Source organism: Melanotaenia boesemani, chromosome 20, assembly GCF_017639745.1.
Source record: "Melanotaenia boesemani isolate fMelBoe1 chromosome 20, fMelBoe1.pri, whole genome shotgun sequence".
Taxonomy (NCBI): Eukaryota; Metazoa; Chordata; class Actinopteri; order Atheriniformes; family Melanotaeniidae; genus Melanotaenia; species Melanotaenia boesemani.
The window spans coordinates 2,109,319-2,135,691 of NC_055701.1; the positions used below are offsets into that span (position 1 = coordinate 2,109,319).

At 44.7% G+C, this 26,373-nt stretch overlaps 2 protein-coding genes across 4 annotated transcripts in view; both read right to left on the reverse strand.

Moving 5' to 3' along the window:
• Nucleotides 1-5,727: 5,727 nt before the first annotated feature.
• On the reverse strand, nt 5,728-14,062 carry ak7b (adenylate kinase 7b). Its single transcript, XM_041972858.1, is given in 22 exon segments — nt 5,728-6,870; nt 6,956-6,970; nt 6,972-7,033; nt 7,036-7,101; nt 7,449-7,659; nt 7,661-7,710; nt 7,818-8,015; nt 8,114-8,185; nt 8,270-8,375; nt 10,050-10,181; nt 10,264-10,392; nt 10,469-10,618; nt 10,707-10,715; nt 10,717-10,770; nt 10,856-10,946; nt 11,028-11,110; nt 12,583-12,666; nt 12,760-12,870; nt 12,964-13,058; nt 13,532-13,640; nt 13,716-13,874; nt 13,955-14,062. Coding segments are annotated over 22 exon segments (2,103 nt in total). The 5' UTR covers nt 14,036-14,062; the 3' UTR covers nt 5,728-6,834.
• Nucleotides 14,063-14,669: 607 nt separating this feature from the next.
• galcb (galactosylceramidase b) overlaps nt 14,670-26,373 on the reverse strand; it is a 29,868-nt gene continuing 18,164 nt past the window's right edge. For 2 of the 3 annotated variants that reach the window (XM_041971568.1, XM_041971567.1), the window contains 14 exons: nt 23,128-23,241; nt 22,921-23,060; nt 20,403-20,441; nt 17,692-17,822; nt 17,365-17,520; nt 17,162-17,286; nt 16,704-16,831; nt 16,519-16,608; nt 16,350-16,439; nt 16,138-16,282; nt 15,499-15,679; nt 15,263-15,426; nt 15,109-15,185; nt 14,670-15,034 (listed from right to left, as the gene is read on the reverse strand). In XM_041971568.1, coding sequence (XP_041827502.1) covers nt 14,894-15,034; nt 15,109-15,185; nt 15,263-15,426; nt 15,499-15,679; nt 16,138-16,282; nt 16,350-16,439; nt 16,519-16,608; nt 16,704-16,831; nt 17,162-17,286; nt 17,365-17,520; nt 17,692-17,822; nt 20,403-20,441; nt 22,921-23,060; nt 23,128-23,241 — 1,721 coding nt within the window. In that variant the 3' untranslated portion in view covers nt 14,670-14,893. Of the gene's footprint in view, nt 15,035-15,108; nt 15,186-15,262; nt 15,427-15,498; nt 15,680-16,137; nt 16,283-16,349; nt 16,440-16,518; nt 16,609-16,703; nt 16,832-17,161; nt 17,287-17,364; nt 17,521-17,691; nt 17,823-20,129; nt 20,258-20,402; nt 20,442-22,920; nt 23,061-23,127; nt 23,242-26,373 lie in introns of all 3 variants that reach the window. The other variant, XM_041971569.1, reaches the window with a different exon arrangement.

Below are 26,373 nucleotides of genomic sequence, written 5' to 3' on the forward strand. Positions count from 1 at the left end.
GTTTCAGTATCCAGTAGAAAATGTTGGTGTGAGATAAAAATAATCACGTTAAACTAATTAAACACACTTTCACATTCCTCACAGCCCACTGCTCCTCCCAGTATGTCCAACATTCCTGTGGGTCCTGTGGGCAATATCATGAAAACATGATTCATTCTGGTTTTATTTATGATTTCAACGGAGTCCTGCCGCGTGACACTGACCCCACAGATGATGAAGCTGGATATTTACACACGATTGTTCCTGACAACATGAAAACAGACGGATTTCGCTGCAGATTTCATGAAGATTCAGTTCTTTTCAGCAAAGTTTTGGAGCTGCAGAGAAGAAACTGCCAAGCTGTGAGTTTGGAAGCGATGTAATAAATCAAAGGTCCTCGTTGCTGCTGAAAGACAAGCGCGTGTGTGTGTGTGTGTGTCTGTGTGTGTGTGCAGAGAGAGGAGGACACAGGACAAGCAGAGAGCACCCAGAGGACGCAGCGAGGGGCGGATTGGCCCCCGTCGGGCCCCTGCCTCAGGATGGATGGATGAAGGGATTGTGTTGACAAGGGGGAAAGATGAAGAGGAGGAGGAGGAGGAGGAAGCAGCTACACATTCAGCAGGGAGGCTGAGAGCCGCGGCCAGAAAGTCATCAAAGCGGTGGAAACACCTCCAACATCCCGGCAACAGCAGGACGGGTGTGTGTGATGGATGAGACGGAGGATGGAGGCTTGTTTCCACCACTGTTCATTAGTAAAAAACACAACTGTCCTGTTTAATTGCTCAGTGAGACGGTGAGGAGCCATTAAAGCCGAGCCCAGCGCTCCATCACCTCCTTCAAGAAACTCCCACCATAAAACACGTTTTCCTGCCAGAAATCAGAGTTCATCTCTATCATCACCGACTCAGGGACAGCAGCTGTTTTCTTTGGTTAAATCTTCATCACGTCGTCTCCATCAGCTGGCTTAGACCGGTTTGGCCAGCAGGTGGCGCCGTAGGAAACTACACCTGGAGGAAGAAGACCCAAACAGAACCAGACATCTTCTTCATGCAGCTTCCCCGCCATCTTTAACTGGATTAGACGGTACAGAGAATGAATCAGTCATCATCATCATCATCATCATCATCATCACTTTTTCAAGATTTTCAAAATCTCAAGCTGTTCTTTTCTACATTTTGTTTTTTTTATTTATTTTTCAACATTATCAAACAAAGAAGTTAACAAATGTACATGAAAAGAAATCCAGCTAACTGGGACCTGGTTTGGGCCGGATTCAGAACAGGTTTGGATCAGGTTGGAACAGGTTTGGACCAGGTCGGGACCTGGTTTGGGCCGAATTTAGACTGGATTTGGACAAGGCTGGGACCAGGTTGGGACAGGTTTGGACCTGGTTTGGGCCGGATTCAGAGCAGGTTTGGACCAGGTTGGAACAGGTTTGGACCAGGTGGGGACCTGGTTTGGGCCGGATTCAGAACAGGTTTGGACCAGGTTGGAACAGGTTGGGACCTGGTTTGGGCCGGATTTAGACTGGGTTTGGACAAGGCTGGGACCAGGTTGGAACAGGTTTGGGCCAGGTTGGGACCTGGTTTGGCCCAGGTTGGGACCTGGTTTGGGCCGGATTCAGAGCAGGTTTGGACCAGGTTGGAACAGGTTTGGACCAGGTGGGGACCTGGTTTGGGCCGGATTCAGAACAGGTTTGGACCAGGTTGGAACAGGTTGGGACCTGGTTTGGGCCGGATTTAGACTGGGTTTGGACAAGGCTGGGACCAGGTTGGAACAGGTTTGGACCAGGTTGGGACCTGGTTTGGCCCAGGTTGGGACCTGGTTTGGGCCAGATTCAGAACAGGTTTGGACCAGGTTGGAACATGTTGGGACCTGGTTTGGGCCGGATTTAGACTGGGTTTGGACAAGGCTGGGACCGGGTTGGGACCGGGTTTTGAGCCTTGAGGCTGAACCCTGACAGCCTGCAGTGCACAGCCGTGTGTTTCTATGTTTCAGGTAGAGTAAGAAGGTAACGTTACAGGTGTGTAAGAGGTGTGTGAAAGTTTGCAAGTAAAAATGCAGAATGTAGAACTGAACTGTGCTTTATCTGGCTAGTTTCTCACCAGGAAGTCACGGGTGTAAGCACCGTTGTGTGTGAGTGTATAGAATATACTGTGTGTTATTTGTGCTTCTGTGTTTCAGAACTAAAACAAAGTAATATTTTCACACTCGTGCAAGTGTGGTGTGCAACACTCCTGGCTGAATACAAGCCCACATGTAGCATTGAAAATCTTCTTTTCTAGATCGTAAAATGAACCAAATACGTGGAGTAATATGTGAGCTGGACACAAACACAAATTAGCGAAGTGAAATTAATTAGATGCTCGGAATGCGTAGCAGTAGGAAGTAACAGGAATGAGGAAAGTATGATGTCTGAGGAGGAATCGTGCTACATTAAAAGGTAAATAGTGAATCTGACCAGTTTTCCAGATCATGAATGATGAAGACTCAGGGTGTAGGGCAGATGAAGCTCCTCTCAGTGTGTTGCAGATGAAGGAGCTGCTGTTTGCTGCTAAAAGCCAAACGGCTGCTGATTCTCATTAGAGAAGAGGAGGAAGCAGCTCCTCATCCTCCCCTGAACTGGCCTGCTTGCTGGAATGACACACAGGCCCATCCATTACAACATAGGGAAATAAGGAGTGGAGAGAAGGATGAAGGCACTGCTCCTGCTGGGCTCGTTTCTGTGCCAGCTTCCAGGAGACAACCGATGGGAGGAGAAGTCTCGTTCAGAGAGCCGACGAACCTCCGAGGAGCTGCAGGTCTGAGAGTTTCATCATGAAGGTGGTCTGGCTCCACAGGAAGTGATGAAGAAAAAGGAAATGATGCAACTGCATCAACTTTTCAGCTTCTTTTTACTACCTTCTCTATTTTTCCATATCCATCCATGTTTTCATGATGTTTCTGAGCCGAGCATCTGAATGTGGAGCTGAAATGGAGACTCATCAGACCAGCAACGTTTCTCCATCTTCTATTGTCCAGTGTTGGTGAGTGTGTGTGAATTGTAGCCTCAGTTTCCTGTTCTTAGCTGGCAGGAGGAACCCGGTGTGTCTTCTGCTGCTGGAGCCCATCTGCTACTCTGATGCTACTCTGCAGACCTTGGTTGGAACCAGAGCTGATTGGACTTCCTGTTGCCTTTCTGTCACCTCCAACCAGTCACCTAAATCTCCTTTCCTCCTCATTCTGACACTCAGTTGGAACTTCAGTAAGTGGTCTTCACCATGTCTACATGACTGTGATGATCTGATGGGGGCCCACATCTTACTTTCTTGCTTGTATGTAGTATTTTGCAGCTCTCAGACAGATGTACATTGATTCATCCTAAAAACCTCCTCTTCCTCTCGGGCTTCTTCCAGATCAGCAGAACTCTGTGACACCTGCCGCCTCCTGCAGCCGCTTTGATAAATTTACGTTAGAAGAGGTAAGGTGTGTGGTGGCGCCGTCTGACTTTAATCAATGAAAATCTTTCTGCGGGCCTCCGGAGAGCGAGACGAGCCCAAGATAAATATTGGCAGAAAGAAAAATGTGTCGTCCTCCACAATGGAGGCAGATAATGATATTCGGATGGAGACCTCCTGCAGAGACGGCAGGCAAACTGTTCCTAAGCAACAAAACACACTCCCTCTGTGAGGACACACAGCCAGGAGAGGTGTGTGTGTGTGGATTAAGGGGTGTTTGGGAAGAGTGACCAGCATCACTGAGAGTGGATTCAGTCCAGATGCTGCCACACAAACAATTTATCGTCATAGCAACAAGCCATTTTATTGATAAGCAGCAGCCGAGCTGCAATCAGGGACAAGTTTTAAAGCTCAGACTATGTGAACCGTCTCATCCTGTGGGATCATTCCAAGCTGATCCTGGACCTCCACAGGGATACATGTGGGAATGTGGGGGGTGGACTCAGAAAGTCTGCAGCTGTGAGTCGAGTTCATCACGTTGAGGAGATCAGGTTGAACTCTGGAGCATCTTCAGCCATTCTGACTCCGACTGGGACTCCAGGGACCAGAGATGCTGCCCGGTCCGAGTTTGGGATGTGGGCAGAATCTATAAAATGGTTTAATAAATGCTGACAGCAGAGCATTTTACACCACAACATAAACAAAAACAGCATCGTGTTCAGCTAAACGCAGTCTGCTTGTTTATTCTGATGATTAAACGATTTATTGTCGGGCGAGACGCCGTCACACACAAGCTGCAGCAGAATAAACACATTAAACCTTAGAAACACACACAAACAGACCAGGAATAAAAGTGCAGCTGCACATAAAAAAAAAAAAATCCAGACCAGAAAGAAGAAGACCAGAAACTGCACTAATTCAAGGACAAAGTCAAGTCACATGACCTGAGACGGAAACTGAGAAACCACCCGAAACTCAGTCTGACTGAAGCACATCAGCTTGTTTTAAAATAAACTGACTCTGAATTTATATAAACAAATTTTCTGTTCTTTTCTCAGTTTATTGTTTTATTTATGAGGCTTGATCTGAGAAAATATTTGATGAAGGAAGAACAACCCAGAAACTAAACCATCAGAGAGAAATCAGGGAGGATTTATCCTGAAGAAGCTGATGGCTGATGAAGGGCAGGTGTGACTGAGTCCAGGTGTGACTGAGTCCAGGTGTGACTGAGTCCAGGTGTGACTGAGTCCAGGTGTGACTGAGTCCAGGTGTGAAAACCAGACTACCAAGGCCAGTTATCCACATCAGAACCAACAATAAAACGATAGAGTAAAGAAATGAAAATGAAATGATTGGATTGGAGAAAAACAACCAAACTGCACACACACACACATACACACATACACACACACACACACACACACACACACACACACAGAGAGAGAGAGAAAACCAACAGGTGAAGATCGAGAGAATTTAAAAAAAGAAATACATATATGCATCAACGAGTCCAAATCCAGCACCACCATCATTTTAAAGATGCTAGAAGTCTTCAGGGTCATCAAAGCTCCCATCCCAACATCACCCAAAGGAAAAAAACTGGTGTGAATGGTTTGTGCTGCTAAAAGTTTTGTTTTTGCCACTTTCATTTTAAATATTTTAACTCTTTAGGTGCTGGACTTGTTCAAAGAAAATGTTAAATTTTCATATCAAGAACTGAAAGGGAAGTGGTTTTAGAAAGGCCGACAGTAAAGAGAAAAATGTTGACTATGAACCAGTTTATGATGACAGGTCTGCAAATAACTGAGAAAGAACTTCAACAAAAGTATTTTATGATTTGCATAAAAAGCAGACTGGGACAACTGGGATCAACATTATTTATCAAGTTGGAACATTTTTTAAGCTTATCAGAGAAACGACTGCTTAGTTTGTTCCAGTCATGTAGTTTTAAATCCTGGAGCAGACCCCCAGTTTGTTTTATCTGGACACTAGAATATGATGAACAACCGGTTATTTTAGCTCCAAACATTCACATGAAAGTAAACTTACATGGGGCAACTTTACTCCAGTAAACCTAAATTTAACAAAACGAATCAGAAATCATTAAGATCTGAACTTTCAGTCAGAAGCAGAAACAGAAAAGCGAAGGTGTTTGCAGAGGAAATAGTCTGCTGAAACTTCTGCTGACCCTGAAGATGCTCCTCTCCTCTGCAGGGATGTGATTTTAACCTCACGACCCATCCAATCATTTCTGCATCAGATTCACAAAATTTTAAAGTTCCACAAATAAAGAAAAGAAATAACAGCCGCCTGCATTTTAGATTATTTAATGAAAAACTTAAAATAATAAAATAAACTTTCCTCTTGCAGTTCCAGCTCTCAGCCACCAGAGGGCGATGCAGCTGAAACAGCTGATTTCAACATGTGATGAATTCAGTTTAAATGAAGGAGGACCACATTCCGGGTTCTGTTTTCTGTCTTAGTTCTGCTCCGTCAGATGCAGATGAAACGTCTGAATCCTCAGCTCTGGAGTTTAAAACTCCACCTCTGAGTTAACACTCCTGCAGCAGGATGAAGCTGTGCTCCTCATCTTCACTTCCAGGATGGAGCAGCTCAGGCTGATGGATGGAAAACCCCTAATCAGTGAGGGAGACTCCTTCCTGTCTGAAGGTGATCTGACACTGACACCTGCTGGTTCAAGGCTGCAGGTTGAACTCCCATCGACATTGCGGATGGTCACATGTTGCTGTGACTCTGCTGTGGACGGAACAGCTAAAAGTCCAAGTCTGATCTGGAATGTCTTTTATTCTGAGATGGACCTGAGTTGGTCCAGGTTTAAGGCCCCAGCTTCTACAGGTTGGTTTAGATTAGAAAATAATCCATATTCAATCATTTCTTCTGTCAGCTTTGTCCTGAACAAAACAGGAACCGAGTCAGGTCCATCTCTGGGTCTGGTCTGGTTCTGGTTTGTTCTAGTCTGGGTCTGGGTCTGGTCTGGTTTCTGGTCTGTTCTAGTCTGGGTCTAGTCTTGTTCTGGTTTGGTTCTGGTCTGTTCTAGTCTGGGTCTGGGTCTGGTCTGGGTCTAGTTTGGTTCTGGTATGTTCTAGTCTGGGTCTGGGTCTAGTCTGGGTCTGGTCTTGTTCTGGTTTGGTTCTGGTCTGTTCTAGTCTGGGTCTGGTCTGTTCTAGTCTGGATCTGGGTCTAGTCTGGGTCTGGTTCTTGTTTCTTGGTTTGGTTCATCAGGAATAAACATTCCTAATGAGCTTCTGGCTCCTCAGAAACCCAGCAGAATGGACCAGAAAACAGAGCAGAGACCCAATCATCATCCTAAATGACAGAAACGTCTGAGTCCAACACCAGAACTTCACTTTAATACAGATCTAAGGAAGGCTGGAGCAGCCGGGGGTCTACTGAGGACCTATCCACAGGGGTTGTTCTTAACCAAGAACTCTGCCTGAAACAAGACACCAGAAGCCACATCGTTAGTAGGAGGTAAACGACTTGTCGCTGAGATGCAGAGCCTGATGCAGAACTAGTACCAGGAAGTCCACCGGGGTCCGCTGGGGACTGAGTTCTGTAACACTCCATCAGACCCCGGGTCAGCGTGGGCATGACAGACTCATCAAGTAGGTCCTCATGGGCATCGTCAGGTCCTCCAGCTGCACTGACTCCTCCTGCTGTCGCGCTCCTCCAAACGCCAGGTCTAACACACCACACAGACCCGTCAATACACCGTGGTTCTACTGTGACCCCCCAGCCGACTGCCATTTGTTTATCATGTAGGACATACTAGCTGTCCTACAGGGTCAGGTTTAAACACCGCGTTGGTTGTGCTCCGTTGCGGATGAGTTTGGCCTTTCTCAGTGCATGATGGGATTTTCCGGGTTGCTGGTTTCATGTTTTCATGCCTGTTCTTTTCTAAAAGTGTCAGGTAGGCTTATGCTAAAGTTAAGTTTCTGATAACATACGAAACAAATCAGCTATGTGGCTCATACATAAACAGCAGACGTGACTCACTAGCATCACCCCCACCTGGTTTCAGGTGACCTGTCTGAACCAGGTCTCTGCTTACCCACTCCTCCCAGCGTGCAGCCCTGCTCCGGGCCTCCTCTTCCTCCCTCTGCTCCTCCTCTGTCCTCTCCTGGGCCTCTCTCCTCATCCTCTCCTCAGCTTTCCTCCTCTCCTCCTCCTCTACCTTCTGGCTGCTGGGGCTGTAGGTCCTGGGGGGGCCCAGAGTGTCGAAAGACCTTCTGCATCAGCAGCGAGCAGCCGGGTTCTTCATTGCTGCTGATTTCTAGACAGATAAACACACATCAGTTTAACGCCATGACGGCAGGCGGCCATGACGGCAGGCTTGCCATGACAACAGGCGACCATGATGCAGCCGTGCTCACGGATTACCCAGGAGCAGAGGCTTGACATCCACATCTGTGAAGAAGCTGATGACGGTGTCATCGCCCGCAGTAGCCTCTCTGTAGGTGGCCAGTCGCCTCGGGAAGCGCTCCGGGTCATAGTGGCGCTCCTGAACCAGCCACTCAGGCAGCTCCATAACTCGATAGGTCAGGAAGGAGTCTGACGCATCCAGAGACAAGACGAACTCTGCAGCCAACATCAGGACAGGAAACAGGAAGTCACATTTAATCAGACTGAAGAAACCTCAGAGCTGAAGGACTGTGATGAAGGTGGAGGTCAGAGACCTGGCATCACCCCCCTGGACAGAGACGCTCCATCTCCTTCTTCTTCTTCTTCTTCTTCTTCTACTTCTTCTGCTGATGAAGAAACAGAAGGCAGTTTTTCATGTATGACTTGTATTCATCCTGACTGACACATGAGCAGCCTCGCATGTGTCTCACCATAGAAGAGATCTTTAGCTTGTTCATACGTGTTAGGGAAACCGTCCAGAACAAAACCCTGGTTTCTGCACGGGTTGGACTTCAGCTTGTCCTGCAGGACCTTCAGCTGCTCCTCTGAAACTCCTGAATAGAAGACATTAAGGGAAACTGGAGCAGAATCTGCATTTCAAGGCAACTCCACTTATTGTTGGAATCAGAAAAAAAAAGCTATTTTCTTTTTTTTTTAGACTGTCTGAAAAACTGGGTGGGAATCTCCAGTCTGGTTCTGAACGGTTTGAAACCTACTTAAAGAAAGGAAGTTACTCGTTTTCAGTGGTAACTACACATCTACTTAAACAAAGATGACGTGGTTCTCGCCATGTCTCCATGTTGGGCCCCTATTGTTCAGCATCTACATGCTCCCACTGGCTCAGATCATGGAAACAAACCAAATATCTGATCATAATTATGCTGACGACACTCAGCTCTATATGACTGTCTCACCAGGGGACTGTCGGTCCAGATGAAGCTTCGTTTGTGTCTCGGTCAAATCAATATCTGAATGTGTCAGAATTTCCTTCAGCCTAAGTAAAGATAAATCTGAAATTTTCTGTCATTTTGGCTAAATTTCTACATATTAAAGCAGGAACCAAATCAGCCGTTTACCACCTGAAGAACAGATCTAGAATAAGGGAAACTGATGACTCAGCATGATTTGAAAAGAACTTTGTCATCTTTTTTTCAGTAGTTTTTGACTACTCTAATGACTTTTCACAGGTTCACTAAGAAAATCACAGTCACCTGCAACTAATCCAGAATGCTGCTGCTCCTGTCCTTAAAAGACCAGAAACATTCTCACATCTCTGCACTGGTTCTGGTTCTGGTCCAGAATACAGATCCAATCTGCTCACCCCATATAAGCCACAGACTTCTACGATCATCTGGCAGCAGTTTGCTTTCCACCCAAGAGTTCAAAGCTAAGCAATTTCGGTTTTCTGACACTGATATCTGGAACAAACTACCAGAAAACCTGAATGTGGTCCAAACCTGGAGATGGACTGGAAAACCCTCAAGTTTGATCTAATTGTGAGTCTAAGAATTTGTTTTGACATCACTTTAAATGAGATAGTTTATAAGATGGTGATGTAAGTCCCGTTCATGAATCTACATATAACTTTATCTTTGCTTCTTGTATATAAATCTTCTTTTGTTTGAAAGTCTGTTTATTTTCCCTTTTAAAGGTAATCTGCATCCCTGGTAAGTTGGACTCCCACAGTTCCAAACGAAACATGATTTTTAAACGGACATCTTACCGCCCTTTGTGTGTGGCTGTGTATGCATCGTCCCGTGAGACTCCATGCTTGGTAAGACATTGTTAAACTACCAACACGTCTCGTTTCTTCAGACTTGCAAATCTAGTCCATTAAATGACACCAAACAAAGTCAACAGCAGAATCAGCTGGTTCAGGGAATCAGTGAAGAGCTGGAAAACTTTTCATGGCTACAACTCGACTGCTCCTCCTACAGACGGGTTTCCTCATTAATAAAACAGACTTTCCAACAGCAGAAGATTTATTGTTACATCATAGGAAATGATCATCAAACACTCATTTACTGACTTTTTGTGAATGAATATCTGTTGCTGTCTAAAATGTTTTTATTCTTTTCCATGGATGGAAAAATTCGACCTGTTGATGAAACACAGCACGAGATGTATCACATGGATGATCATGTTCGGTAGGTCGTCTCTCAGGATGGAATCTGATGGTTATGGTTGACATGAAATCATTACAGATTGGACCATGAACTGGTTCTTCTAGTGAAACAAACCTCCATCGTGGTCCATGCCTTCCTTCAGGATGCTGAGCAGCTCTGAGCTGTTTACCTACTGAGTCTGGATCGGCATCTGGATCGGATTCTTCACAGCCTCTTCCTGAAGGATAAACATGGAGATGTGTGTGTGGTCAGAGAGGACGATCAGCAGCCTCGTATTGTGTGGCGCGGCGGCGGCTCACCAGCTGAGCGACGGTCTCTGAGACGACGTCCTTCAGCGTGAGGTGATGGAGCTTGTAGCGCTCACAGATCTGTTTGGACATGGAGGTCTTCCCCACGGCAGGAGGACCAAGAACACACACACGGAGCGGCTGCAGAGGAAACACACGTCATACAGCAGCTCTTAGTGTTTGGTAGCTTCAGTCAGATGTCTGCCGTAGTGCCCACCAGCAATCCTCGGGTCTGCCGGTACTCCTCCACCACCAGCTTCACGTTCTTCACCAGACCGGACTCACACAGCCAGCTGATGGAGAACAGCTGGTTAATGTAAACAGCCTTCATCCGAAGGTCGACCTGCATGGAGTCAACCTCCATCACCTGTCAGGAGGAAACAACACGGTGGACGAAACGTGAGTCCGATCCTCCGCCGCCCACCGTACAACACAGGCCAAACAGCAACACATACGCTCATGTCCCCGGATCAGGAAGGCTTCATCAAACGGCCTCTTCTGGATCTTTCCTGGTCCCAGCTCCGGCAGCAACGGCCTGCAGGAGAAAACAGAAGTCAGGTTCCAGTCCGATGATGACGTCACAGAGATCTTCATCACATCTCACCTTCACCACCTCCTCCATCGTGTTGCTGGAGGAGTCTACAGCCAGCAGGTAGTAGGGTTTGGGTGGATGCTGGATCAGGTTCTGGACCACGCTGGAACACAACGGAACCGTGATGTTCATCAACGTCATCAGGCTGGTTCAGACATGATCACATGATCAGTGTGTGCCTCACCTGGCCAGGTCTCTGATGTGGATCATGGGAATGATATTGTTTCCGTCTCCAAACACAGATATTTCACGTCCGAGCCAGGATTCCTAGAAAACACACCGTCTGCACCAGTCATTTCATTTAACCCTCGTCCCAGTTTAAAGGGTGATTCCCACTGCTTTTCATGGAGACCTCGACCGCAGTAGCCCAGAGTTTAAGTGTTAAGTGTGTTTTTAGAGCAGGACCCAATCTAATGAGGTCTAGGTATAAAAGAAATACATAAAATGAGCCTCATTTGTATTTTCACAAGTAGATAAAAGGTTTCAGAAACTGTAATTTCATTCATTTACATGCTGTGTAGAATAATTCAGCCTCGTTCTCCCAGATTAAAACCTGCATTCTTTAATGTCAGCATTTCAGCACTGAGATTAAAATATGGACTTTTAATGGAAGTCAGTGGGACATTTTTGTCCACTAAGGTCCAAAGAGGGAGTATCTGGTACCACGTAAAAATACTAACAGTTTTACTAATTGTCAGTTTTGTTCAGATTCAAAATGAGCCCATATTTTCCATCAAATGTTAAAATGTCTCCGTTTCAGCAGCTGATATATTGTTTGTGTTCTACTAGGAATAAAATATGGTTCTGTTTTAATACATTTACAAACAGCTTCCCAGCTTTTTTGGAATTGGAGTTAAATAACAACGTGATGGCGGTGTGGCTCAGTGGGTGGCGTGGGAGGTTCAATCCTCTGCCCGTCATGTCGAGGTGTCCCTGAGCAAGACACCAAACCCCAAATTGCTCCTGATGGGTCATGGTTGAGCACCTTGCATGGCAGCTTCTGCCATCAGTGTGTGAATGTGTGTGTGAATGGGATGTATGATGTAAAGCGCTTTGGGTATCATTCCAGGTACAGTAAAGCGCTGTATAAATACGGACCATTTACCATTTTTATACATCCCAACATGTCGTGGTTGGATTCACATCACTTCCCTGTATCATCCACAGTCAGGAAGTGTTTCCTATTTTCCTAAAAAGGTAAAAATCCAGCAGCTGGTCAGCATTTTCACCCTTATTTCTTTAAAATGCGTCTCAGGTTTATTATACTGATCCTCAGTATTCTGCAGGTGGTGCTGAAAGGTTGCTGGTTCTAATCCCAGCAGATTCTTTCTGTGTGTTCTCTCCAGGTCTCCAAAAACACCATGTTAGGTCAATAGGTGGTTCTAAACCAACCCAAGGAGAGAGTGAGTGGTTATCTGATGTGTCCAGGTGTGCCTGCCCCAGCTGGGATAGGCTCCGCCTCTTTCTAAACCTAAACTGGATTAAACAGGTGTAGAAAATAAACTGATTCAGTTCTGCCATAAAAAGGATTTAAAGTCCACTTCAGGAACCGTAAACACCAGAACATCTTTTTTTTGTGTCTCAGAAGATAAAACCGTTTCAGATTTTCAAATCAGTGTTTATGACTAAAAGTAAAGAAACAACCGAGCGACTTTCCTGTTTTTAATGTTCGACTCATAACCGTGAATTCCTGCTGAGGAACCAACCTGAACCAGGTGAGACTGGTCTTCAGACCTCACCTTGAAGAAGTGGTGGAAGAGCTGCTCTCCTCTCCCGTACTGCAGTCCTGATGCCACCACGTACGTGGAGAACAGCGCTCTGTCCTGAAACATCGACCGCAACACGGTCAGACACCTCGCAGTCAAACGTCTGCTCCATCACATCCAACATCTGGAACATCTGGCACAGGAACGCACCGTTTTCCCCAGTTTGACCACCAACTTCTCCAGATCTATGTGCCGGGTGAAGTTTGGATGAGATCTTCTGCCCCAGAAAATCTCATCAGTGAACTGAAACTTCGGATCATCCTGGTTCAGACGCACACAGACGCACACACTGATCAGTCACTGCAACCAGATTACAAACACACAAACAACTTTTCCTGAAACAGAGTCACTGACGGGATCCAGCGGTTTGCTGCGGGCCCAGGTCATCACCGTGGAGACGAGGATGAAAAGCTTCGGTCCAGAAACATGGCGGATCTGATTGTGGAGAGCTGCAAGTGAAAAGAAGAGGAGTCGTTTCTGAAATCTTCATCACTGTGTTGTTAATGTGGAACAGATGAGTTCCTCTCAGGCTGCAGACATCTCTGCAAACGTTTACTGGAGATTCCCAGAGGTTCTAAAGTAGAACGGGAGGCCGAGCCTCCAGTTATCAGACCCCTCTCTGTGGAACCGGCTCCCAGTTTGGAGCAGGATGGAGGATAGACCTGTTTTCCTTAGCTAGGTCATTATGAACAGTTTTATATGAACACAGTTAAAAACTGGACTCATATGATGGATTTGTTTTAACTGGATTTTAACTGGACTGAACTGGAATGTTGAGATAAATTTGTCATGGATTGGTGCTGTATAAATAAAGTTAAACTGAACTGAAATGGAACTGTAACAGGTTTGCCCTTTCAAGACCTCTGAATGGTGGAAGTAAAATCAACCAAATTATGATGATTGCAAGATGAGCCCTTCTTACCTCCGACAGCCCAGGTAGCTTCCTCCAGCTGGTCCGCGTGCTGCGTGACGTCATAGATGATTACGTCACACCTCATCAGCTTGGACAGGAGCTCCTTTCTGTCCAGATTCTTCCAGAAACACAACAGAACCTGCTCATGACGTTCAGCTGTTAAAAACACGCCCGTCTAGATCAGTGCACTTACAAGGTACTCCTCGTGCACGCGCGTCTTGTTCTCCCTGGATCCGTCAGAAACGGTTCCGACCACCTGGAAGGCAGCACTGTGTGACCCCCCACTCTCTTCCTCCTCTTCATCCGGCTCCACATCCTCGGCAGGACCTCCGATCACACACTCACACAGGAACTGACCGGGAACAAAGCACGCAGCGTGACGTCACAGACGGTCGTCATCCTCTGATCGGAGACGTGCTCGCGCTTCCTTACCTCCGCGATGTTCCTGGACGAGAACGAGTCGATGTGGTTCAGGAAAACTCTTTTAGGAGACGGTGGGAACTTCTGCGCCATTTCACCTGCTCACTTCCGGTTTCTGCGCCGCTGTAGGAGACGCGTTGCCATAGAGACCGTACAACAGAACAGACAGCGCGCGACAGTAGCGTCAGAAACCGTTTTTGTTGTTAATATTGACACATGGGCTCTAATTTTTTTTTTAACATTTTATAAAATTATTGTATATTTCTTATTTATATATATATTATATATATATATATATATATTTATTTATATATATATATATTTATATATATATTTATTTATATATATATATAATATATATATTTATTTATATATATATATATATATTTATATATATATATACATATATATATATATATATAATACACACGAATATGTACAAAAACGTGTACTTTCTGAATTTTCAGATTTTTTTTAGGTTTTGAAGAAAATATTTATATGTAAAAATGTAAAACTATCTCCAGTCATGAAGAGGATCCTTCTGCTCATAGTGAACATCGTTACTCAGCCTTCCTCTGACTGGCGATAAGGACACCGCTGTACTGATGGGTTATTTAATTCAATTAAAGCCTCTTGATAGGACATAACATGACGAGTGATTCCAGGTGAAACATGACTGACCTGCAGACTTCTGAAATACCTCCAGGTCACATGACCCCCCACCTGATTCAAGTCCCAACAGGTTCTTTATTTAATTAATATAATTAATGTTTCATTTCATGAAGCTGGACATTCATTTAAAACAGTAGAAAACACTCAAAAGTGCAAAAATCATTAAAATTGTTCACATTAAAGAGTCAGTGTTGCAGTACGTTGGTCTCTTCGTTGGAGGTGTGTGTCCTCTTGGTTTTACGTCATGGATGTGTGTCATCAGAACACTCGGGTCCATCTTTACTCTGCCATCACAGCGAAGTTATCGAACTGAGCGAGTTCGAATGCGTGCGTCCCTATCGCGGCCCAGCCGTTCTTCGGACCCGGAACCACGACCGTCCAGAGCTGGTTTCTATCCAGCATCCCGATGACCTTCTGACCCTGCAGGACAGACGTCACACAGGTTTGACCCGGTTCCTGTCGTCATGAAGCTCCGACCCAGAATGTCGGCTTACCTTTGCAGTGAGTGACAACGTGGTCCAGGCGTATGCTCGGGTACCAGACTGTCCCTCTGCCAGGACCGTCTGTCCAGCTGAAAGAGGACAGAAGAGACGTTCATCACTCTGTTCTGAAACTGATCAGAGTTCTGATGAGGACGACGAGACTGACCCAGATCATTGGTGACTTTGTAGGTACCGTCAGCAAAGACCCAGAAGAAGACTCCCTTGGCGCCGCGGACCACCCCTCCTCCTTTGTCCACCCGGACGGCGATGAAGACGCCGCCGCTCTTCTCGTTCTCCATGAAGACGTCACATGTGAGCATCAGGTTCTGCCTGAAACACACACACCTGCTGGTTTTGAAGTTCTACGGACAGCGGCGCGGTTCTACCGAGAACACGTCTCACCACTGATAGTCTCCGATGACGCTCATGGTCTGGTCGGCGTCGGCCGCCCAGGTGATCGGTCGCTCCATCACCACCTGCCGGAAGGTGAAGACGTGTGGTCCGGGGTCGGTGAGGTTCATGAAGTACTCGAACACGCCGGTCTGATCAGCGAAGTTCGGAGCTTCGGAGAACGGAGGATTTCCTGTACGAACACACGGAGAAGATTTTTCCTGTTTCACATCTTAAACCTGAAGAAGCACGAGACCGTCCAACCTATTTATTCATGTCCGGTTCTTTCCGAGCCGTTTGCTGTCCGAGTTTACGGAACCAGAGCAGATTTCATTGTTTTTATTCAGTTTTTCTTAATTATTTCATCTATGTTTATTCTCCGTCCCAGAAAACAGCAGGACTCAGTTTGGTTTTATTTTCAGTTTTCTCAGTTAAAATAAAAATATTTATTTTTAGTTGAGTGATATTTTTGAAAAATAATTTAAATAGTTAAAACATAAATAATGTGGTGTAAATATTGAGGGTTAGTAAGAATAAAGATATTTTTAACCTGTTTTTCTTTTATATTTTGTATTAAATCATCTGAATGTTTCTGTTTTCTCTGCTAATAAAGTGAAACTGTGTGAAAACGATGAGTCATTTTTCACTCACGAGCATCAAAGTCGTCCTTGTAGACTTTAGGGAAGCGAGCTGATGGAGGCGGGTCGGGGTGGCTCCCCTTCCTTCCTGTGGTGATGGTGGTGACCGTGTAAACTTCATCTTCAGCCAGATTCAGAGTGAAGGATCCATTTACGAGCTGCATTCATCACAAACATGTCAACGTGTTGCGCATCTTCCTCAGACTGTGACACGTGATTCTTTACCTTCACAGGGGTCATCTCCTGGAAGAAGGACGGCTTCTGGCTCCTGAAGTCAAACTGAGAGCGCCACACCTGCAGCTGCTGGATGGAGGCCTTCCAGAAGAAGCAGAAGAAGAAAAAAATCAGGTTTAATGCAACAACAGCAGCGGTCAAGGAGCTCTTTCGAACTTACGAAGGATCCTTTCAGCTGGAAGGTGGCAGTCTGAGAAGTTACGTTGAAGGGAGGAAGAGGAGGGCGGATGCAGACGGAATGGTCATGAGTCTGAGAAGGAAACAGATGTTTTTAACTTCCTGTCATCATCTTTCATCATCAACGTCTTTAATAACAGAAAACATTTCAGAGCCAGCTCAACTCACCATGGTTTCTATGACAACAGTGAGGTTTCCCTTCCCATCAGTCAGAGCCACGTAACTTCCTCCATGTTCCAGATGCCCAACAGTCTGCAGGTACGTCCATCCAGGCTGAGTGAACTGGGAGGTGTGGGCTGAGAAAGATTAGGAGACGTCAGCAGCAGTTTGATGGCGGAGCCCCTTGGAAAGATGGCAGATCTGTTCAATCTAGATCAATCCAGAAATCTTGGTTCCATTTTGTGGAGTGCTGGAGAAATAAATTAGCCTCGCCAACCAGAGCACACGAAAAGATCTTTTAATGCTTCTGCTTCTGAGCTGCTGAGGTGGAAAACCTCGGCCAAGCGTTAAAACATAACCTTTTCCTTTCATCTGTTTCTGACAGGAAACAGCCTGAAACTGTCCTCAGACCAGGATGGACTCAGATGTTTCACTCATTTAGTTTCTAACCAGCATCTGTGTCAGACCTGTGATCCAGATCGGGGACTCCACCACGTAGTTTCCACTCCAGGGCTCCTGAGCCGTCATCAGCCCGTCCCGGCCGAACGGCAGCTCCTCGTAGTAACTCGCCACCAGGTTCCAGGAGATGGTTCTGCAGGACGGATCACAGACACCTTCAGATTCAGGTCCCAGAAGACCCAGCAGCGTGTGTGCTCGTGTGCTTCCTCACGAGGTCATGTTTCCGTTGACGTAGTTCTGGTTGAGGATTCGGGCCCAGCAGCCTCCACCCACTTCGTCATTGAAGGTGCTGTAGTCCTCCGATGACCACAGCTTCTTCTGCGTCTTCAGGGCCTGATCCACGGTGATGGTTCCTGGGTAGTGCACCCTGAGGGACACCAAGCAACCAGGTGAGGGAAACACCTCAGGTGTGTGTATACACAGAGTGTGTGTGGTCAGGGCTTAAAGATTTGTTAGTAAAGGAAACGTGTTTACAGACTCAACGGTGCCGTCTTGTGACACACACACACACACACACACACACACACGAGGCTCCTACCCTATCACATCTACGGCTGCGCTGAGCTCGGGGTCGAGCAGCAGCGACAGGGCAATGGGCTCCCACAGGTTGTCGCTGGCTATGATCCGGACCCCCTCCAGACCGCTCTTATCCAGAGTGTAGCGCAGCAGCTGGTTCAGAGAACACACACACATTCACAGCTCCGAACACCTGACGTGCACTGCCACCATGACAAACCGAGTTCAAACGAACACCTTCGTTTTTCTTCGTATGTTGAACGTAAACTCCTTCAGGTTTAGGGCTGCAACTAATGACATTCTGATGGTCGACTAGTCACCGACTATTAAAACGACTAGTCGACCAATCGGATTTTGTAGGTCATGATTATTAAATGGCTCTTATTTCACTTTCAGCTTTAAAATCTTACATGAGGTTGTTATGTAAGTCCGATGTTCCTCGTTTTTAAATGTTTGAGCGTTGCTTCCATGGTACACAAGGTCCTCTTTACAAACCTCACATGTATTTAGCTTATTTTGTAAGTTTAACATGAAGTTATTTCAGACTTTTGACGTCCTGTGCTTCCATTTTGTTCCCTGGTCGGACGTGATATTTTTCCCCTGGAGGACTTTACTGCGCATGTGCAACTCTCAGCAGAGATAAGAAAAGAAGACGATGTCTCACTCTGTAGGTTTTTTTTTTTTTTTTTGACAGCTACATTCGTTGTCGACTGTTTTTATTGTTGACTATCGTGAGGTCCAAACAAAACTAAACCAAAAAACACTAAATATTAGGCAATTTCCTTTTAACTGTTAAAATAGAAATAAAACTTTTAAAAAAAAACGCTTGAACACAACTTGTAGTCTTCACACAGTGAGTGTTTGCGGCTCGGTTTCCAGGCTGCCCCCATCTGCAGCCGGGTAAAAACTTACAGACACGAGTTGAACAGAAGCTCTGAAATCAGCTGTCCCTGAGCTGGCCCGAAAAATTTTACAATGGCAACCTGAATCGAGCTTTTATCTAAACATGCAAGATGTGCAAAGGATACGAACAGAACAAGCCAAAACCAGCTCATACAAAGAGTCTGAACCAGTTTAAACCAAGAGTCTGAACCAGTTTAAACCAAGAGTCTGAAACAGTTCAAACCAAGAATCTGAACCAGTTTAAACCAAAAGTCTGAACCAGTTCAAACCAAGAGTCTGAACCAGCTGAAACCAAGAGTCTGAACAAGTTCAAACCAAGAGTCTTAACCAGTTTAAACCAAAAGTCTGAACCAGTTTCTGAACCAGTTCAAACCAAGAATCTGAACCAGTTTAAACCAAAAGTCTGAACCAGTTCAAACCAAGAGTCTTAACCAGTTTCTGAACCAGTTCAAACCAAGAGTCTGAACCAGTTCAAACCAAGAGTCTGAACCAGTTTAAACCAAGAGTCTGAACCAGTTCAAACCAAGAGTCTTAACCAGTTTCTGAACCAGTTCAAACCAAGAGTCTGAACCAGTTCAAACCAAGAGTCTTAACCAGTTTCTGAACCAGTTCAAACCAAGAGTCTGAACCAGTTCAAACCAAGAGTCTGAACCAGTTCAAACCAAGAGTCTTAACCAGTTTCTGAACCAGTTCAAACCAAGAGTCTTAACCAGTTTCTGAACCAGTTCAAACCAAGAGTCTTAACCAGTTTCTGAACCAGTTCAAACCAAGAGTCTGAACCAGTTCAAACCAAGAGTCTTAACCAGTTTCTGAACCAGTTCAAACCAAGAGTCTGAACCAGTTCAAACCAAGAGTCTGAACCAGTTCAAACCAAGAGTCTGAACAAGTTCAAACCAAGAGTCTTAACCAGTTTAAACCAAAAGTCTGAACCAGTTTCTGAACCAGTTCAAACCAAGAATCTGAACCAGTTTAAACCAAAAGTCTGAACCAGTTCAAACCAAGAGTCTTAACCAGTTTCTGAACCAGTTCAAACCAAGAGTCTGAACCAGTTCAAACCAAGAGTCTGAACCAGTTTAAACCAAGAGTCTGAACCAGTTCAAACCAAGAGTCTTAACCAGTTTCTGAACCAGTTCAAACCAAGAGTCTTAACCAGTTTCTGAACCAGTTCAAACCAAGAGTCGGAACCAGTTTAAACCAAGAGTTTGACCCAGCTAAACCTAAATGACTGTTAATGAATCTTTAATAAAGTTGTAAATGTTTGACATGATGGCAGCTGCTCACAGCAGAGTCCATTAACCCCCATTAGTGACCTGGACATGATGCTAACTCTGTCACATGATCAGACCGTGTTCCAGCCTACATCTGGGTCAGTTTATGACCGAAGCTTCTCACACAGTCCAGCAGAACAACAGCCACAAACATTCAGCTGAGGAGTTACAGAAGGAAAGATTCCCAGAAGAGAGAAGCCGAACTCGGCAGGTATTTCACCTTCTGAGCATCCCGTTCATCTCAGTAAACTCTGCTCAGACAGGTGATGATGCTGGATGCTGTACTTACCCAATCACCTCAACAGAATCATTAAGATACGGGTCAGAGATCAATGAATTAGCGATGGTCCAGTCGCCGTCTGCGGCGATGATGCCGACGGCAGGCAGACCGGCTCTGTCCAGCATGTTCCTCAGCACCTTGGCAACAAACACAGGCTCTCAGAGGAACCCAGAGAGAACCTCAACAACAACATCCCAGCTCAATGCAAGTGGCTGTTCTTCCCCCGACCAGTGTGGACTTACTCACATCTAACAGCCAGAGTCAAGACAGAGGGGCGGTTACCTTGATGTATTGGACGTCAAAAGTTTTCTCATTCCAGATCTAAAAAACAAACAAAAAAGAGGAAACATTTCATCAAACATCAGCTCAGGTTTTAGAGTTCTCACCTTTACCAGGTCAGTAAATATTACCTGTTTGTTTTCCAGACATTTAGTCTGAGGCTACGTCCACACAAACACAGCTAGAAAACAGATTTTTTCCTCCTACGTTCTCCCAAAAACTGTCAGAAGCCAAACCAGAAGGTGGGGATCTAGCTCCGCCTTTGAAGCCATGCTGGCCAATCAGAAGGCTGAACAAAAACCCAGCCTCCTATATGTTCTACAGTACAGTCAGTCACTAACTCCATATTTATATGCAAACACCTAAAAGCTTCTGTTAAGATCAGCGTCAGCACCATCTTGGCTACATCTGCTGTTGCTAAAGAAACAAAAAAGAAATTTATGTTGCACAATCTGATGCTGTTAGCCAATCAATGCTCGGTATCCTGTCCACATAGGACCAGCATAAGCTGGATCCACAAATCTCCCCCCTGGAAAGTGTTTTCCCAAGAGTCAACTTTTACTCATTCATTCATTCTCTGTACCGCTTAGTTCATTATGGGTCGCAGGTAAGCTGGAGCCCATCCCAGCATTAACAGGTGAGAGGCAGGTACACCTGAACAGGTCACCAGTCCATTGCAGGGCCAACACATAGGGACAAACAATCATTCACACTCACACACACTCCTAGGGAGAGTTTAGAGTCAATTAACCTAGGCAGCGCAGTAGACGGTGGTGGTCTGTACGGATAATAAATACGTTGCAGCTTCTTCTTGTCCCTGGGTTGCACGTCGGCTACACTGTTCAACACTGCCCCCCACAGGTGGTGATGCTCCGTTTGCTCTTCTGGGAAAGCATCCGAAACATGGATGAAAAGTTCATCTTCTGCTGGAGCATAAATGGGCCTTTAAAATCATCTTAAGCCAGGAAGGCCAACTACGTTTAACAACAACCTGTTTCAGGATAAAGTTCCAGAAACATCGCCCTTGTAGGAACAGTATCATCTCCCGTAGCAACGTTCTCAGACAATGATCCCAACTTTTAATTTGGTGTGGCGGATATAACAAATATACTCCGTGTAGTCCGAGCTGCTCAACGGGTGATGTATTAAACAGCTACAAACGTGCGAGTCGCGGCAGGTTTAAAAGCCGTCTATGATTTTCTTCTTCGTTAGACAGCATACAGCACGCTCCCCCTTCCATCCATAAAACTCTACTACATGTGTGTTTTTGTTTCAGGAGAGTGGAAGCATGGAGTACTTGTATCGAGCTGGTTTTAGAGCGCTGAGAGATGGAAGCTGAATGCGAGACGTCCATTTTAAGCCATAATTCTAGTGGTGAGGAGCCTCTGATTGTTCAGACGGGTGTGTTCCCAGATGAAGGTGGAAGACACAGAACTGGCGATTTGGAAGTCGGTAAAAATGCCGCCCTTTTCCTTTCCGTGTGACCAACCTAGACACAAGTTTTTTTACAATCCAATGATGCATTTATCCTAGTCACCCATTTATGCTCTACACTTTTGTTTTCTGCGTCCTTTACGCGCATAATTTTGTCCCTTTTTGGGGCCCTTGCGGATGCGCACCTTGACGGAGCAAATGGAGTAGTACCACCAGAAGCCATGGGGGCAGTGTTAAGCAGTACAGTTGATGTGCGACCTGCAAAAAGAAAGAAGAAGAAGAGGTGATGAAATGAATGGCCGTACAGACTACCGCTGGCTACTGCTCTGCTTCATTTTATGCCACTTTCTGACTATAAACATCATGATCTCCTCCACTGTCTCCATGTTTGGTATCTGAAATTGAGGTTAGAGGTTCGAGGTGAGCTCTGAACTCTGCACCGCCCTCTGGTGGACGCACTGGCTAACAACCATGCTAATGCAAGGGACGCATTAGAGCAGGGCTACTCAATTCGGTCCTACGAGGGCCGCAATCCAGTAGGTTTTCCATGTATCCCTGCACCTGTTGGTGGATTGCGGCCCTCGTAGGACCGAATTGAGTAGCCCTGCATTAGAGTATGAAACGGATGTACCCGCTTACGTTATTAAAGGAGCATAAAGCGGGCTTCAGAAAACATGCACAGACCTCCCTCTTCTTCTCCTCTTATGTTGCCAGCGGACTTCTTCTTCTTTTCTGGTGCATTTCTGGCAGCGTTGCAGCTCCACCTACAGGCCTGCTGTTCATACTACAGTGTTTTCACTGGACTTGTGTGGATGCACCTTTCTGCCTGCATGAAAACCTTTTTAGAAACTAAATTGTTTCATCTGTGTGGATGCAGCCTTTGTTTCGAACACGCATGTATGTGTGGACAAGGCCTGAGGGTGTGAACTTAAAACAGAAAGTAAACACCCGTTTAAAATCTACAGATTTTCAATACAACAGATTTAATTGGCTAATTTTAAACGGTTTTTGAACCAATGAATGAATCTCATCTGTGTCCAGGTCTGCTCAGCTGGTTTCATGTTCGTGGAGGCAGAGGACGACTCACCCCAACATACTGGATGTCCAGGTCATGGTACTTCTTAGCACCGAGGATCCAGTTCACCACGTACGATGCAGTGATGTCTGGGAAGTCGTAGGGCCAGTTCTTCCCATGGCCCACCCAACCAGGGAAGGCCCAGGGTAAACCTGCCGAGGATTATCTGAGTTTACGACGCAGTGAGGACCAACATGCAGCAGCAGAGACGAGGCTCACCGATGAGGATGATGTCCGGGTTCCTCTTCTTGGCCTCCTTCATCAACCACCACTCGTAGCCACGGAAGTAGTTCTCGTCGTTGTCATAGTGCATGTGTGACGGCTCGGTTCCATCTGAAAAGCAGCAACACACACGCCGCGCTTCTGTCAGCGACTTTCACACACACATCTGCAGAACTGACGGGTTTAACGAACGTCTCAGACTCCGACCGACTCCAGGATTTAAGTCAGACGTGTTTATTCATCTAAGTGCTCAACTTAATTCTAACATGAACACATCACACCGCTCTATGTGCTTATTTAATATATGACAAACCAAACCAGTAAACTGCCAATCAGCACTAAGATATAATCAATGATCAATAAAACTGATCTGTAAAACTTCTAGTTTCAGTTGTTTCTGATAAATATGGAGAGAAATTAGACTCAGTACGATTACAGATGTGTAATAAAGTCATTATAAACTGTGTAAAACAATCTGAGTGCAAACATGCATGTAAATCTACACGCTAAGACCAAACAAAGTATTAACACACCCTTTTCCTAATTTATGTATACGCCACTTGTACATGCACGAAACAGCTCCCGGAGTGCAGAGAGCTGTGAAGTGAACTGGGTTATGTGTCGGCCTTAAAGAAACCAGAGCGATGCCGGACAGCTGGCACGTGATCAGGGAATACGCTTCCACTGATTTCCTGTCAACGAACACCAGGGAGGCAATGCCCTGACACCGGGGCTGCAGCGCTCACGTCCTCTCCGGTCGTCCGTCTGATGACATCTGCGACGTGGACTACTGTCCGTCTGTGGACATGAAAGGGTCTCTGAGAGACGGCGGCCCGAAACTGTCCAGGTCTGCACTGGCGTCCATGTTTACTGTATTTCATTGAAAGCATCATTTAATAAATGCATTAATTCTACAGCTGAACGAATTAGCATCAGTAGCTACGTTTACACGCACAAATGTGCTCCGATTGAAATCTGTCTGATCATGACATGTTTACAGTTGTGTGTTTACACGATGAAGATTTATTACAATCATGTAACGAGATTCTCATCGTTCAGTGTCAGAAACACCAACGAAGGACGACCAAACTCCACTTGTTGGACGACCTTTGCTGTTCTGTCCTCCTGCTCAACGAAATCTCGGTTCTCTCACCACCAAGCTCAGCCTCTTAAGTTGATCAGAATTAATCATTTAATCAATAATAACGCTCTTCTTCAGCTTCTTCTGATCTGCCCGCTTACAGGACATTTTCCTGAGTTTTAAAGATGATTCACTCTGATTGGCTGTCTCTGTCCTCCAGATGTAGTCGTGGCAGGCGCTCGTGATGGACGCATAAATTACAAAAAGACCATTTCACACAGATCAGCTGGCATGTGCAGGTGCACGCAGTCAAACAAACAGATGCTGCGTTCAAGTGCTGTTGGAAAGCTAAGTCTTCTGGTTTTTAATCAGATGTCTGAGAAAATAATCTTTGTACAGGAAGCTTTCTGAACATGAAAACAACCACACCTGTGCAGGTAAAAGAAAGCATGTTTGTCCAGTTTCTCAAACCATGAATTGCAGTATAACTATCACTGAGTCTAGTTTGTCCCTGATCCAACTACCTGACGGAGTATGGCAAGCCGTTTTAACATTTAATACAAGATCTGGATATGTAATACAGATATCTGCAACCTAGTTCTTCCTAGTATAAACTTTAATGTTAGATATCCACAACAGCATTCCTCCTATCCACACTTCACATTAAGGATATCCACTACGTCATTTCTCCTAGTCAAAATGACATCACGTTCTCCATTCATTTCTATGGGTGACGTCATTAGAGATATCTGTAATTCAATTACGGATATCCACAGTTTTAATTATGGATATCCTTAACAGAACTATGACTATCCATAATTGTAGTTTGAGATATCCACAATATGATTTTGACTAGTCATTACTCAAGTTAAAGATATCTAAAACTCCTCTTAATTAAAGATATCTGTCATAACTTTTATAGATATTCAAATGTGTGTTTTAACTATCAAAAATGTTTTATAGATATCTTAAAACTGTCCATGTGACTAGTCGAAACTAAAATAAAGATATCTTAAGTTGTAGTTGTGACTAGTCATAATGTATTTTTAGATATCTGTTATTGAGTTGCAGATATCTTCAATCATTTTTTTATTAGAGATATCCACAAGAGGAGATATCTTTAAACAACTGTTTTGCCTAGTCAGAAACAAATTATAGATATCCATGCACAGAATTCTTACTAGGCGAAATTACATAACAGATATCTGTAATTGCGTATTTTGTTACAAAAACACGGATATCACTGACGTAATTTTGACTAGTCATCGTTACATTTAGACTAGTCAAAATGTCAGTTAGAGATATCTGTAATTCAGTTTAGACTAGTCACATTTACAGTTATGATATCTATAATTACATTTTGACTAGTCAAAGCTCAATTACAGATATCTACAATGAACTTTACCTTCAACTCGTCACATATCTTACACAAAATAGCAGATATCTATAACTGAGTTTTGACTAGGCAGAAGTGAGATTAAAGATATCTTTAACGTCATTTTATCTAGTCAAAGCTGTCAGAACCATTCAAAACTTCTTCTTCGTGATGTTTTATGGGGGTTTAGTATTACCGCCATCTGCTGGATTCGAGAGTAAATGTTTGGCAAGTTTAGTAGTCTCAAATAAATTTAATTAATTATCTCTTGTGTCAGGCTCCTTTCTGTCTAGTCTATGGATGTATAGTTAAGCCCAGTCCCAAAAAAATTTACTGAACTTTTGATCATTTTACACCTTTGCTAACGCTAAAATCCTTTTCGGTCGATTTTATATAGCCCCGTTACGCGGTTATGCTGTAATTACAGATATCTGTTATGTAATTTCGCCTAGTAAGAATTCTGTGCATGGATATCTATAATTTGTTTCTGACTAGGCAAAACAGTTGTTAAAGATATCTCCTCTTGTGGATATCTCTAATAAAAAAATGATTGAAGATATCTGCAACTCAATAACAGATATCTAAAAATACATTATGACTAGTCACAACTACAACTTAAGATATCTTTATTTTAGTTTCGACTAGTCACATGGACAGTTTAAGATATCTATAAAACATTTTTGATAGTTAAAACACACATTTGAATATCTATAAAAGTTATGACAGATATCTTTAATTAAGAGGAGTTTTAGATATCTTTAACTTGAGTAATGACTAGTCAAAATCA